Source organism: Myxine glutinosa, chromosome 13 (assembly GCF_964187855.1).
Source record: "Myxine glutinosa chromosome 13, kmMyxGlut1.1, whole genome shotgun sequence".
Classification (NCBI taxonomy): domain Eukaryota; kingdom Metazoa; phylum Chordata; class Myxini; order Myxiniformes; family Myxinidae; genus Myxine; species Myxine glutinosa.
This window is the reverse complement of record NC_136273.1, coordinates 18,414,967-18,431,071: the sequence shown is the minus strand read 5'-3', so window position 1 is coordinate 18,431,071 and position 16,105 is coordinate 18,414,967. Positions and strand designations below refer to the sequence as shown.

At 44.1% G+C, this 16,105-nt stretch overlaps 1 protein-coding gene across 1 annotated transcript in view; it reads left to right on the top strand.

The window, feature by feature from the left end:
- The first annotated feature begins 685 nt into the window (after positions 1-685).
- Positions 686-16,105, top strand: part of LOC137438651 (E3 ubiquitin-protein ligase TRIM33) — a 92,992-nt gene continuing 77,572 nt past the window's right edge. The window contains 2 exon segments of the mRNA XM_068133874.2: positions 686-1,517; positions 2,624-2,733. Of these exon segments, the coding sequence (XP_067989975.2) occupies positions 1,106-1,517; positions 2,624-2,733 (522 nt within the window). The 5' untranslated portion in view covers positions 686-1,105.

Here is a 16,105-nt window from a genome sequence, read left to right as displayed (position 1 = left end):
CACCAAAGCACAATTAAATGAAAATACTGGTCCATAACAGCCATTAAAGGTAGTTCCTGGGGTTCAGGGAAACATGCTCAGGTAAATGTGTATCGTACAGAGAGCGCTAACTGGTGAAAGCCAGGTATTACAAGTTATAATAAAGTACTAGTCCGCCATTGATATCCGCGCAGTGAGCGGTTCCTGGTAAACATTTCTCGGAACCGCGAACTACGCGAATTTTTGACGCCTGTCCAAAGCACGCACAGAGGACGCAGATGTGAACCTGACATTGGGTGTTGACAACATCACGATAATTTATTCGTGCTGAAGCTTGAGGCTACGTCTCAGTTTACTTTATCGTGTACGTGGGCTCCTCTATATTACTTGTCAGAATTTGTTGGTTGATCAGTCTGTCTCAGTGCCCGTCTTAAAAAAATATACTTCTTCATTCGTACACGGCATAGCGGCCATGTCAGTAAGGTTACATACAGTGATCGAAGTATTTTGTTGTGTTTTTTGGCGAATTCTCCTCACCTATTTTGAAAGCAGAATTTGTTCATTATACTTCTGTAAGCAAATTTTTAATTATTTGATTTCGAAGACGTCGTTATCTCTTCCGAAATGAAGGATGCAATGAAGGAAGACGGGATAAACAATTTGACCTTTGTTCTCGCGAGATTTTTTTTTTTTTTTTTTTTTTTTTGGGGAGGAGGGGTTCGGGGGATGCAAGTTGGTTATTCCCGCTCCGTCTATAAATCGTAGTTTATCATTGGCACGTTTCCTCCCTTTATGTTGGGTTTTTTTTTTTCGATGTCACCAACATTAATCGTAGTTTCCTATCGATGTCCCGTCCCAATAGCTTTTCTTCCGTCGTTCGTTTCTTCCTGATTTGTCCACAAGTACAACGCCGGAAAATCTGACTTCTGGCGTCGATACATCTGCGATATTATTAATTATTACATCCGGTCTTGACTCTCCTGGTGTCGATTTGCCTCCCGAACTCGTCTTGGTTTCGTTATCTTTGCTGTGATATCCACTCCTCCGCTTCTTCTACCCCACGTTCGTTTCACGACCCGCCGATTTAACGTTGATTCCTCGATCGTCCCGTCCGGCTGTCGGCACGATGTCCGAGGCCCTGTCCGGGAGTGGGGAGAAGAAACCGGAGCCGAGACGGAGTTCGACGAATTCGGACAAGCGCAAGACGCCGGACCGGGTTTGCGCGGTCGGTGCGCCTCAGCCGTCCACTATGGAGAAGCCTGGGTCGAGGCAGAAACCCGGGGCCTCGGTGGCGGCGGTGACCCCGAACGGTGCTGCTGCTGCTGCTGCGTCGGACCGGGAGGTCACCGCGGAACCTGAGACCCCTGTTCACGAATGTTGTCTGTCCAACTGTGCTGGCTGTCGTGGAGTGTTGTCCGGACGTGAGCCGCAGCTCCTTCCGTGTCTGCACTCGTTTTGTCGGTGCTGTTTACCATCGCCCGAGACTCGGGTCATCACCCCTAATTGTCCCACAGCGGCCGGAGACAACACCACTTTCGGTGAGGAGATCACGTGATGGGGAAAGGGACGGTTTGTCGCGTGTCTGTGCTGGGGTCTCAATGTCACCACTTTGTTCAGGGTGCCGGCGATAGCTCGCCTACGCTTCGTGAAGAACACGCCGGGATCTCTAACGTCCACCAATTAATGCCGGCAGAGTGGACACCCGGCTTAACGTCCATCCGAGCGACGGCGCACACATTGATGAATCGGTCTGTCTGTGAAACTCCAGGATGGCAGTTTATAGCTGCGTCGGGATTCGAACCCACACTAGATAGCTTAGAGACGAGTGTGTGTACCTCCAGGAGTCGAGGTCATGATGCATTGAATGGAGTTTAAAGGTGGATTCGAGAAGATGTGAGATATAAAGGATGAGGAATGTTAAAAGTGTGTGTGTGTGTGTGTGTGTGTGTGTGTGTGTGTGTGTGTGTGTGTGTGTGTGTGTGTGTGTGTGTGTGTGTGTGTGTGTGTGTGTGTGTGTGTGTGAGAGAGAATAAGAGAGACAGAATTGTGAGGAGCAGAAATGAAAAAAACGAGGTGTATGTGTGTGTGTGTGTATGTATAAGAGAGACAGAATTGTGAGGAACAGAAATGAAAAAAACGAGGTGTGTGTGTGAGAATAAGAGAGAATTGTGAGGAACAGGAATGAAAAAACGAGGTGTGTGTGTGTGTGTGTGTGTGTGTGTGTGTGTGTGTGTGTGTGTGTGTGTGTGTGTGTGTGTGTGTGTGTGTGTGTGTGTGAATAAGAGAGACAGAATTGTGAGGAGCAGAAATGAAAAAAACGAGGTGTATGTGTGTGTGTGTGTATGTATAAGAGAGACAGAATTGTGAGGAACAGAAATGAAAAAAACGAGGTGTGTGTGTGTGTGTGTGTGTGTGTGTGTGTGTGTGTGTGTGTGTGTGTGTGTGTGTGTGTGTGTGTGTGTGTGCGCGTGTGCGCGTGCATAAGAGAGAATTGTGAGGAACAGGAATGAAAAAACGAGGTGTCTGTGTCTGTGTCTGTGTAGTGTAGCAGATTTCTGTGTAAACGAGAAGAGTTTGTACGATATTATAAATAAATGTGCATTCATGACTTGGTTGTGCATTTCTTTTGTCTTTCTCTCTCCAGTTGTGCGATGTCCCGTTTGCTTGCAAGACTTCCGCCCAGCAGACATCATAGACAATTATTTTGTACTAGATGGAGAAGGTGCCAAGGGAAGCTCTCAGAACTTGCAGCAGGTGAGTTGGTTAATCTTGAATCGACATTTAATGTTGCTGGTAAACCTGTTCCCTACGGGGACGGCAGGAAGGGCCATTCCTCTCTGGGTTATTTAGATTACAGTAGATCTATGGGCGGGCCTCTTCGAACATTGGGGGGTTCATTTACCAGGTTTCTTGTATAGAGCTCCCCAAGTGGTTTAAGTATTTGAGCAAGAACTCCATTCAAAACCGTTTATAAGGAACATCTGGCTTGGAAAGCGCTAGCTAGCTGCTTGGTAACTGAACATACCTCGGCTTTCCTTCCTTTCAATTTCGTATTAAACAGCAGTAGCGACTGTTTCAAAAGGTAATCATACATGTTTGTGGTTTAAAATATTTTTACTTCTGGTAGGAGCCATTGCTCCCAACGAAAACGGCACGATAAGCTATTTATATACATTGACACGTCGTTTGTTCAAGGGGGAAACAAACACCCCTTGGGTGGGAGATGTTATTACCTATTAACTTTGTTTTTAACAACATTAATATTGTGCTTTTGTTATTTGAAGCGGCCTTGGAAAACCGCCACGATAAAGCTATCTCAACACGGATATACACCTCAACATGCAACTCTATTGGTGGAGAAAACCCCTTTGCGGAGGGGGGCCAAATGAATTCGCTACAACCTTCATTGTGGAACTCTTAGTCCTGTCAAGTTTGGTTAAGATTGGATAAGTAATGACTGAATGTATCACGGTGAAAAATCATCAGACAGACAGACACCAAATTGTGTATTTTAGTATGAAGATTGTTGGTTATAATGTGTAGATTGACACCTTGAAATCAGGGTTCTCCACACTTTGATACATGGTTTGCTATTGCTAAAGAAGTAGTTTTATGTGTTCAGAAATAAAGTAGACTGAGTGAAGTGACCGAATGAAGAAGTGAGGTAGAAGGAGGAGAGGGGAAGGGGGTGGGAGGGAGGGTTATGACATGGAATGTCCTACAATAATTTGGTTTTCAGATGGGATGTCCCACAATATTTTGGTTATGAGATGGAATGTCCTACAATAATTTGGTTTTCAGATGGGATGTCCCACAATATTTTGGTTATGAGATGGAATGTCCCACAATATTTTGGTTATGACATGGAATGTCCCACAATATTTTTCTTATGAGATGGAATGTCCCACAATGTTTTGGTTATGAGATGGAATGTCCCACAATGTTTTGGTTATGACATGGAATGTCCCACAATATTTTGGTTATGAGATGGAATGTCCCACAATATTTTGGTTATGAGGTGGAATAAAAAATGGAATATGAGGTGGAATGTTATGAGGTCGAATGTCCCACAATATTTTGGTTATGACATGGAATGTCCTACAATATTTTGGTTATGAGATGGAAGATCCTACAATATTTTGGTTATGAGATGGAAGATCCTACAATATTTTGGTTATGACATGGAATGTCCTACAATATTTTGGTTGTGAGATGGAAGATCCTACAATATTTTGGTTATGAGATGGAATGTCCTACAATATTTTGGTTATGAGATGGAATGTCCTACAATATTTTGGTTATGAGATGGAATGTCCGACAATATTTTGGTTACGAGGTGGAATGTCCCACAATATTTTGGTTATGACATGGAATGTCCAACAATATTTTGGTTATGAGATGGAATGTCCTACAAGATTTTGGTTATGATATGGAATGTCCCACAATATTTTGGTTATGACATGGAATGTCCCACAATATTTTGGTTATGAGATGGAATGTCCCACAATATTTTGGTTGAGATGGAATGTCCCACAATATTTTGGTTATGATGGAATGTACCACAATATTTTGGTTATGATGGAATGTACCACAATATTTTGGTTGAGATGGAATGTCCTACAATATTTTGGTTGAGATGGAATGTCCTACAATATTTTGGTTATGAGATGGAATGTCCCACAATATTTTGGTTATGATGGAATGTACCACAATATTTTGGTTATGATGGAATGTACCACAATATTTTGGTTATGAGATGGAATGTCCTACAATATTTTGGTTGAGATGGAATGTCCCACATTATTTTGGTTACGAGATGGAATGTCCCACAATATTTTGGTTATGAGATTGAATGTCCCACAATATTTTGGTTGAGATGGAATGTCCCTCAATATTTTGGTTGAGATGGAATGTACCACAATATTTTGGTAGAGATGGAATGTACCACAATATTTTGGTTGAGATGGAATGTACCACAATATTTTGGTTATGAAATAGAATGTCCCACAATATTTTGGTTGAGATGGAATGTACCACAATATTTTGGTTACGAAATAGAATGTACCACAATATTTTGGTTACGAAATGGAATGTCCCACAATATTTTTGTTATGAGATGGAATGTCCCACAATATTTTGGTTATGAGATGGAATGTCCCACAATATTTTGGTTACGAAATGGAATGTCCCACAATATTTTGGTTATGAGATGGAATGTCCCACAATATTTTGGTTACGAAATGGAATCTCCCACAATATTTTGGTTACGAAATGGAATGTTCCACAATATTTTGGTTACGAGATGGAATGTACCACAATATTTTGGTTACGAAATGGAATGTCCCACAATATTTTGGTTATGAGGTGGAATGTCCCACAATATTTTGGTTATGAGGTGCAATGTCCCACAATATTTTGGTTATGAGATGGAATGTCCCACAATATTTTGGTTATGAGGTGGAATGTCCCACAATATTTTGGTTATGAGGTGGAATGTCCCACAATATTTTGGTTATGACTTGGAATGTCCCACAATATTTTGGTTATGACATGGAATGCCCCACAATATTTTGGTTATGAGATGGAATGTCCCACAATATTTTGGTTATGAGGTGCAATGTTCCACAATATTTTGGTTATGAGATGGAATGTCCCACAATATTTTGGTTATGAGGTGGAATGTCCCACAATATTTTGGTTATGAGGTGGAATGTCCCACAATATTTTGGTTATGAGGTGCAATGTCCCACAATATTTTGGTAATGAGATGGAATGTCCCACAATATTTTGGTTATGAGGTGGAATGTCCCACAATATTTTGGTTATGAGGTGGAATGTCCCACAATATTTTGGTTATGAGGTGGAATGTCCCACAATATTTTGGTTATGACTTGGAATGCCCCACAATATTTTGGTTATGACATGGAATGCCCCACAATATTTTGGTTATGAGATGGAATGTCCCACAATATTTTGGTTATGAGATGGAATGTACCACAATATTTTGGTTATGAGATGGAATGCCCCACAATATTTTGGTTATGAGATGGAATGCCCCACAATATTTTGGTTATGAGATGGAATGTCCCACAATATTTTGGTTATGAGATGGAATGCCCCACAATATTTTGGTTATGAGGTGGAATGTCCCACAATATTTTGGTTACGAAATGGAATGTCCCACAATATTTTGGTTACGAGATGGAATGTACCACAAATATTTTGGTTACGAAATGGAATGTCCCACAATATTTTGGTTACGAGATGGAATGCCCCACAATATTTTGGTTATGAGATGGAATGCCCCACAATATTTTGGTTACGAAATAGAACGTCCCACAATATTTTGGTTGCGAAATGGAATGTCTCACAATATTTTGGTTACGAAATGGAATGTCCCACAATATTTTGGTTATGAGATGGAATGTACCACAAATATTTTGGTTACGAAATGAAATGTCCCACAATAATTTGGTTATGAGATGGAATGCCCCACAATATTTTGGTTACGAAATGGAATGTCCCACAATATTTTGGTTATGAGGTGGAATGTCCCACAATATTTTGGTTACGAGATGGAATGCCTCACCATATTTTGGTTATGAGATGGAATGCCCCACAACATTTTGGTTATGAGATGGAATGCCCCACAATATTTTGGTTACGAGATGGAATGTACCACAATATTTTGGTTACGAGATGGAATGTCCCACAATATTTTGGTTACGAGATGGAATGTACCACAACATTTTGGTTATGAGGTGGAATACCCCACAATATTTTGGTTATAAGATGGAATGTCCCACAATATTTTGGTTATGACTTGGAATGCCCCACAATATTTTGGTTATGAGATGGAATGTCCCACAATATTTTAGCAAAGTGTTGATGGCCCAAATAACCTTGAGCATCAAAGTTATTGTATATATTGTGGGGGTAACGGGCAAACTTGCCTCCCAAATCTCCAAAATCGTTGTTGAGAAATCGAAGATGGGGCAAAATTAAAAAAAAAATATTGTGAGAAGAGTCCCTCCCGTAAATACTGGCACTCCGCTATACAAATTCGAGGCATTCAATGAAATAGTGTGTATAGTGAAAAATGTTTTCCCATGGACAATGTATTGCAAATCGAAGATGTGTTCCTGGGGGGCTGATGTTGGTACCTGGGGGGCAAGTACATAGAAACAACATAACAACTCGGTAAATCAACACCAAACATCACTAAATATATGATTAAATGAGTATCCACTAAAAATACATGAAATAGAAGAAAAGTAAATGAGTGCAGTACTCTGTAGAGCTGGGCGATGTTGCAATATTATCAGAGCGATAAGATATTGAAAATGGTTTTGAGATGTATTGTCTGATTCAGTAAGATTATCAACATGAAGGGCTCATTTTATCATAACACGATGGTCCCAGTAGAAAAAAACGACGCACCCAGCACAATTTTCTCTCTCCTTTCATGCAAATGGTGAGAAAACTTCTTCCCGTCTCAGTTTCCAGTTCTTCTGCCCCATCATCAGGGTCTTCCTTTGAGGATCTTGAGTGAGCCTGTGCTGTGCGTGCCGAAGGGGGAGGGTCACCTCTTGAGACTCTGTGTAGGAGAGCTTTTATCAAGATTGGGAAGTGTACATGTAAGAAGTGCTGCCCCCAGGGCAGCTTGTAAACACACTTCCCTCGGAGGGACAAACCCAACACTCAAAGGCCCTCCACTCCCCCTCCCCCACTCCCACTATCGCAGTTGATGCGCATTTCATCCCCCCCCCCCCCCATGCACCCATCATAACCAAATAAATAACTTTAAAGAAATAGATAAGCACGAGGTTAAGTGCTGGAACTCGGGATGACGGGTGCACGTTCGTGGAGGCCTAATCTAGTGCTAAACACGTAATGCCATAATAACATCCCACTGAAAAGAGCGTCACAGCCAGAAGGACGGACAGAGAGAGATCCAGCGACTTGATATGCAGTACAGATGAAGTCCGATGGCAGACCACTGCGGCTTCTTCACCACTCTTGCAAAAGTGCATTTAATGTCCAAAAAAATCCATTCATTTGATGTTGTGTGCACAAAGACGCCAGCACTGCTTTCAATGAGAGCACACCAAAAGTGTTTACATCAATTTCAGGACGGATTGCATGGCGACAAACAGCTATATCTTTGAGCTATTGTGCACTGCGTACACTGCGCACTGGTCATCATTTGGGGTTTTAAAAATATATATATATATTTTTTAACATCGACAGTGTGGACTTCCAAAGCGCCTGCTATCGTTGCCGGGTAGTCAAGCAAATTAGCACAAGTGATAGAGCAATGTCGATATGTTGCTAGATTGTTGGTATTTGGAGCGACAATAATTGAGCAAAATTATCAATATCGCCCAGCCCTGGTACTCTATTGTACTCGCACCAATAAATGGGAGAGGAGGTTGTGTGTCAAAGCCAGGAGATGTGTTGGCAAAGGTGGGATTATCGTGGTGGTGAGGCAAGGCTGTGTGCCTCTTGTCTGAAGATCTCTGCGTGTTGGTGGTGGCCTTGCTGGGGTTGATGATGCAGTGGAGTTTCCTTTGGGGGGGTGGGGGCGAATGGGGGACGTGGGGTTTGGTGACTTTATTTAAAATAAGATTAAAGCTAAAAATCTGTTTAATGGTACCATTTAATGGCACCCAACCGATTTAATGGATGTTCATTTACAATACAATAGTACTGCACTGTATGCATATCCTTCGCTTTATAATGGGATAATGACCTTCCATCAATCCATCATCCTTGAGCACATCTGCTTTCCCTTCACTTCTACTATTGCAGCACAAACCTTACTCCTTTAGATGCAGTGGTGAAAAAAAAAATACACTGGTCAAACAAGTGGAACATGTCTTTCAATAGTGACAAATCTCACACTCTCACTTTGTCTCTCTGAAAAGACAATCTGGAAAACCCTCCCATCACCTTTCTCAACAATCCTCTTGAAGAAGTTCTGTCACTCAACCTTTTGGGTCTCACTATCTGCCATGATCTTTCCTGGGAAAACCACATTTCCAAGCTGGCCTCCAAAGCCAGTCGCCGACTGGGCAAACTCCATCATGCGAAGTCCTTCCTTGGCACACCTGACCTCCTCACCACATATAAAGCTTTCATCCGCAGCTCGATGGAATACTGCTCTCCCCTCTGGGCTGGTGCTCCTGCCTCACACCTAGCTCGGCTTCACTCGGTTGAAACCAAAGCTTTCAGAATCATTGGAATCTCCCGCGATGAAGCCGATTGTGAGGACCTTTCTCTCTCTCACCACAGGCAGGTTGGTGGTCTTTCTGTCCTCTACCGACTCCTCTTCGGCTTTTCTCCCCCAGCTCTCTGTGCTTTGTCCCCCAAATATTCCGACAGGACGCACAAGATCTGCTAGCAACCCTCTTATGGTTAAACTGCCAAAATCTAGACTCTCTGCTCATCTTCACTCTTTCATTCCTCTTCTCCCACCTCTGGAACAAACTCTCTCACTCCCTTCAATCCCACTCCTCCCTCCAGGTCTTTAAAACAGCTGTTCACCACCATCTCTTATCTTTCCCCATCCAAAACCTTGATCTTTTCTACCCTCGTTAAAACGCCCCAAATCCACCTTTTCAATCCCCAACTTCTTTCCTGAAATTCCTATGTGTTCATTTGCTTTGTACCGTGTATCCCTTCCTCCTCCCCCAGCCCTCCCCCTTCCACATATCTACAGACGTCCCTGTTCTCTTCTGTTGTTGTGCTTGTGTGCCTCCCTCTCTCCCCCTCTTGTCTCCCGCTCCCTTCATTGCATGTTTTATGTTTATGTGCATGTTTTCATGTTCAATGTGTTAGCTCTTATACGAGCCTCGATTCTGTATACAAAAAAACGACGACGAAAAACCCCCAGAGTGCGCATAGTGATGAGTGTCTGTATCAGCATGCATTATGGCAAGATAAAGAGCATCCTAACATGTTTGCTATTGCTACGATTTATTTTCTGTTTTCTGCTCCACAAACTATTGCTTGCGCGCATGGCCATGTAGTTTATTCACCACAATGGGTGTAAACAATGTATAGTCAAGCGAGCACACTTGCGCTTTGCAGCTTCGCCCGGCGTAAAAGGCCATCCCGCTGTAGCCTCGAACTGCGCGGCCCGAGAGTGTGGCCGGCTGGTAGTGGGTTACATGTGGCATCTCACATATTGGATGGTGCATACCGGAATTGGTATCAGGAGGGTGCGCTTTCTGACTTGACCGAAACCTGCACAATCAACTGGTACTACATTAACAACAAATGCACATTCGAGCTCATCTTCTGAAACAGACAGGTACATCTACCATCTCTACCAAGAAGAAGAAGCCTGTTTCCAATGGGAGCACCATAATAAATGCATGGAAGCTGGGCTGGATTGGAATGCAACAAACCAGTGATGGCAGGTTGCGAATGGCACTGCAAGGCCTGCTCTAGTGCACGGTACATGTCAGGTATTCTCATCAGGTATAGGTATTGAAACTACAAAATGAATATAGAGTCATATAAGCCATTGTAAGCTAAAAATGTTGTTCCTATCCATTTGTAAAACTACAAAATGATTTCACTGATGATTTCAGTGTTTCCCAATTCAGTGATGTACTATGCAATTGCTCTTTAATTTTCAAGTTAATTCGATGAAAATTGACAATTTTGCAGCACAAACGCTACTCCTTTAGATGCGGTGGCGAAACAAATACATAGTCGTGGCCAAAACTATTGGCACCCTTGCACTTTTTTTTTCGAATAATGCACCATTTCTTCCAGAAAATTGTTGAAATTAAAAAATCTTTTGGTATCCACCTGTGTATTCCTTTGGTTTGCAGTAGACAAAACAAAAAAAGCTGAAAAAATTACTAAATCTTAGCTTATTCCACACAGACATCCTAAAATGGACCGGATAATATTATTGGCACCTTTTAGAAGTTGTTCGAAAAAATTAGATTTCAAGCAGGTGATTCTCCTTTACTTTGGAATGAACTCACTGTGGTGAGTTGCAGGTGCCTGCAATATAAAAATCACTCATTTAACCAGTTTGAATAGAGAAAAGGAGTCATTCTGCTGTTTTGTGTCACTGTGTGTACCACAATGAGCAGGGATAAAAGAAAGAAAACCAGAGAATTGTCTGAGGAGGTCAGACACAAGATTGTAGCCAAGCATGGACAATATCAAAGCTACAAGTCCATCTCCAGAGACCTTTATGTTCCTGTGTCCACCGTACGCAATGTTATCAGGAAGTTTAAGGCCCATGGCGCTGTAGCCAACCTCCATGGACGTGGCCGCAAGAGAAAACTTGATCGAAGATTGCAGTGAAGGATTGTTTGAATGATGGATAAAGGACCTCAATCAGCTGCCAAATATATGCAAGCTGATCCTCAGACACAAGGTACGACAGTTTCAACTCGAACTAGCCATCGCCAACTCTCGCGAGATCTTGGAGACGGCGGCAGCGATTCTCAAAGCTCCACACGGTCTCCACGTTTTCAAAGTTAAGTCTGTTCACAATTGTATTTTGTCGAAACTGTATTTATCTTTCGGTGTGTGAAGTTATAGGGTGCCCTTGGAAGTTTCTCGGTGTTTATCTTTCATAAATTAATCGTCTGTTTGCCGCGTCGTGAGCAAGGCCTTTGCCGCGTCACGAGCGATTTGAAATCGAAGTTAAGTAATTGTTCCCATTTGTATTTTCGTTATAACTGTATTTATTTTATGGTGTGTACGTACGTAGTGTCCTGAGGAAGATTTTCATTGCAAATCTTTCATACCTGCATTGAAAATCGTGTTAATTCGTGTCGTGTCTTGAGGCCTTGTACAGTGTACACTGTACAACCTTGAGGCTTTGTTTTTCTCTCAGCGGTCCGTCGTTTGTGATCCAATAACTTTCGTTCTCTGTTTTCCCAGTCTTTTCACCCCATAGCCTACTTCCTTGTGTAAATCTCAACTCAAAAAAAACAAAAAAAAAACATTCCCTTCTCTGTTCTCATTCGTTTATTCATTCTTATTCGTTCGTTCGTTCTTCGACCACGTGTTTCTCCCCCATTTCCCCAGATAGTTTTCACTGTTATTAACCTTCAATGTTTACACTTTCCCCTCAAGTTATGTATTCCGTCATATATTATAACACCCTTTTCTTCTTTAAAAGGCTGCTTTTGACTTGCTCACCAAATCTATTCTTCCCAAAAAAAAATTATATCTCTTATAGTGCCTTTTTTCTACATTCCCTAAACTCTCCTACACTCCATCCTCCATCCAGCGTCCTTAAACGTATTTTTGACTCTAAGGTCACAAGAAACTCATTTTGCAATAAATGTTCGTTTCCCATTAATCGTACACTTTCTAAAATCAAATCTCACCCCTCCCCTCCAAATCTTCCCCATAACCCCTCCCCTCCAAATCCTCCCCATCACCCATCCCTTTCAAATCTCCCCCCTTGCCCCCTCCCTCCTAAACTACCCCCTCACCCCTCCCCTCCAAGACTCCCCCTCGCCCCTCCCCTCCTAGACTCCTCCCTCACCCCTCCCCTCCAAATCTCCCCCATATCCCATCCCTTTCAAATCCCTCCCCTTGTCCCTTCCCTCCCAAACTCCCCCCTCGCCCCTCCCCTTCAAATCTCCCCACCCTCATTTCTTCTCAATTTCCTCCCTCTCACTCCCCCTCCTCAAACCGTCCTCCCCGCTTCTTCCCCCTTCCAACTCTCACCTCCATCTCCCCCAACCTTCTGCCTCGCTCTTCCCCCTCCTCAAATAACACCTCATTGTGCCTCACCCAATCACCATCAAACCTTTTGTCCGCCCCATCCTTCCCTTTCTCCGAGCTATTCTGAAATCTCTGACACACCTTCAACAGCTCTCCCTACCTCTTCCACCTCTTCCACATCTTACCCTGCCCCTCCTCCCCCCTGTTCTGTATCCGATGCTCCCCCTTCCTCTTCATTAACGGTATGGACCTCAAACATCCGGGGCCTTCGTTCAAACTTAACTGATCTCTCCATACAGGTTGCTTCTGTCAAACCAGACGTGATCTGCTTAACAGAAACTTTCCTCCTTCATGATGTCTCTGATTCCTTAGTATCTCTCCCGGGTTACTCCCTCCTCCGGTATGATAGACCTGAGCCTCGTCCTGGAGGTGGGGTTGCTATCTTTATAAAAAAAACTCTCTTCCTCACTCGCCCTGCACTGTACTCTCTCCACCTCACCCCCAGGAATACCTCTGGCTACGGCCTCCCCTTCGCTCCCACCTCTTGTTCATATGTGTGTTGTACCGTCCACCAAACAGTGATGACTCCATCTACATCTCGCTGTCTGATAATATGGACCAACTTCTATCTACTCATCCCAACTCTCTCTTCCTCATATGTGGTGATTTCAACTGTCATCATGCCAGTTGGCTGGGTGTGGGTACCTCCCTCACCAGCCATGGCTCCTCAGCAAAGGACTTCTGCGACTCACTGGGACTGACACAATCTGTCAATTTCCCGACCCGGATCTCAGTCAACGGAGCATCTCCTCTTCTGGACTTGGTTATGACTAACTTCCCTGAAAATGTCTGCTGCTCTTCTTCTGCGCCAATCGGATCATCTGATCATGTCCTTGTTAAAGTGGACATCTCTCTGACCATTCTCAGGGAGCCTGCTCAGCGTCGACGAGTCTGGCATTTCACTCAGGCCAATGGCACGGTCTTCAAGCAGCCATCAATCATCTGGACTGGTCTCCCATCTCTACCACCTCTGACATCAACTCATCCTGGGAATTCTTCCAAAGTAAATTGCTCTCCCTCATGCACAGATTTATCCCATCTCGTCTTCAGTTGTCATACCCTTCCTCCCGTCCATGGTACACGGAATCCTGTGGTGAGGCTGTTGCCCAGAAACAACTTGCCTTCGTCTCCTGGAAAGCAAATCCAACGGAAGGAAATCTCATTTCCTTTCACAAAGCCCGAAACAAGTGTGTGTCCACCCTCAGGAGAGCCAGGAAACAATATCTCTCCGTTCTCAAGACCGAACTCTCTTATCTGTCTCCCTCTTCCAAATCCTGGTGTCGTCTGGTCAAATCCGTTTCTGGTGTTTGTTCCCCCTCCATCCCCTCCCTTACCTCATACGGCTACACAGCTGACTCCGCACGTGAAAAAGCTGAATGCCTCAACTCTGTGTTTGCCTCTAAATCTTGTGTCCCAAACCCATCCCTCTCTGTACCCACCGTACCCAGTCGTACCCAGCTGCTCCTGGACTCTGTGTCCTTTCCTCCTGACAAGGTGGAAAGGTTTCTGTCAACCCTCGACTCTGATTCTGCAACTGGACCTGACGGCATCAGCCCACGGGTCCTAAAATCCTGTTCTTCCGCTCTTTCACTCCCTCTCTCTGTTCTCTTCACCCTCTCTTTTGCTCAAGGTCATCTGCCATCTGCTTGGAAATCAGCCAACATCACCGCTTTGCACAAAAAGGTGCAAAAACAGATCCTAGCAACTACAGACCAATCAGCCTTCTCCCAATTATCAGCAAAGTCATGGAATCCATCATTGCTTCGGATATGAAATCTTTCCTCTTCTCCAATGGCTTGATCTCTGAGCATCAATTTGGTTTCAGACCAGGCCACTCTATTCTGGACATGCTGCTTTTGCTGTCTCAACAATGGATGGAGGTCCTCAATGCCAAACAGGAAATTAGAGCTGTCTCCCTCGACATATCACGTGCCTTCGATACGGTCTGGCACCCCGCTCTGCTCACCAAACTCTCCTCCTTTGGTATCCATGGAAATCTCCACGTATGGCTGGCTGACTTCCTCTCTAGTCGTCGTCAACATGTGGCCCTGAATGGGGTTCTCTCATCTCCTCTTCCTGTTCAGGCTGGAGTTCCCCAGGGCAGTGTTCTGGGCCCTGTGCTTTTTCTGGTCTTCATCAATGATCTCTCTGACTCTCTTGAAAATCCTCTCTATCTCTTTGCTGATGACTCCACTCTCTGCCGCTCCATTCCTCTTCCCTCAGATCGGCAGTCTGCAGCCTCCTCACTCTCTGAAGACTTGGACAAAATCACAGACTGGTCAAACAAGTGGAACATGTCTTTCAATCCTGACAAATCTCACACTCTTACTATGTCTCTCCGAAAAGATCGACTGGACAACCCTCCCATCTACTTTCTCAACAATCCTCTCCAAGAAGTTCTGTCGCTCAAGCTTTTGGGTCTCACTATCTGCCATGATCTTTCTTGGGAAAACCACATTTCCAAGCTGGCCTCCAAAGCCAGTCGCCGACTGGGCATCCTCCGTCGTGCGAAGTCCTTCCTCGGCACACCTGAGCTCCTCACCACATACAAGGCTTTCATCCGCATCTCAATGGAATACTGTTCTCCCCTATGGGCCGGTGCTCCTGCCTCACACCTAGCTCGGCTTCACGCTGTTGAAACCAAAGCTTTCAGAATTATTGGAATCTCCCGCGATGAAGCTATCTCTGAGGGCCTTTCACTCACTCACCGCAGGCAGGTAGGTGGTCTTTCTGTCTTCTACCGACTCCTCTCCGGACTTGCACCCCCAGCTCTCTCTGTGCTCTGTCCCCCAAATATTCCTACAGGTCGCACAAGATCTGCCAGCAACCCTCTGATGGTTAAACTGCCGAAATCTCGGCTCTCTGCTCACCTTCACTCTTTCATGCCTCTTTTCTCCCGCCTCTGGAACAAACTCCCTCACTCCCTTCAATCCCACTCCTCCCTCCAAGTCTTTAAAACAGCTGTTCACCACCATCTCTTATCTTCCCCCATCCAAAACCTTGATCTTTTCTACCCCCGCTAATTCACCCCAGATCCCCCTTGTTTGAAATTCCAACTTCTTTCCTGGAAGTTCTGGCCGTGTCCATATGTTTTATACCTCTCCCACCCCCCCCCTTCCCATGCCCCTCTCCCCCCCCAAAGCCCTCACCCTCTCTCAGATCTCTCGATGTCTCCATGTCTCTCGGTCCCTGCTCTCAAATGTTGTGTTTGTGTCCTTCCCCCTCTCTCCCCATCTTGTCTATCGCTCCCGATGTTATATGTTTTTGTGTCGGTTTGTCTTTCTTTGTGATTAATGTTCGCTCTTTCACGAGCCTCGATCTTGTATACAAAAAACAAAAAAAAAACTCAATGAAT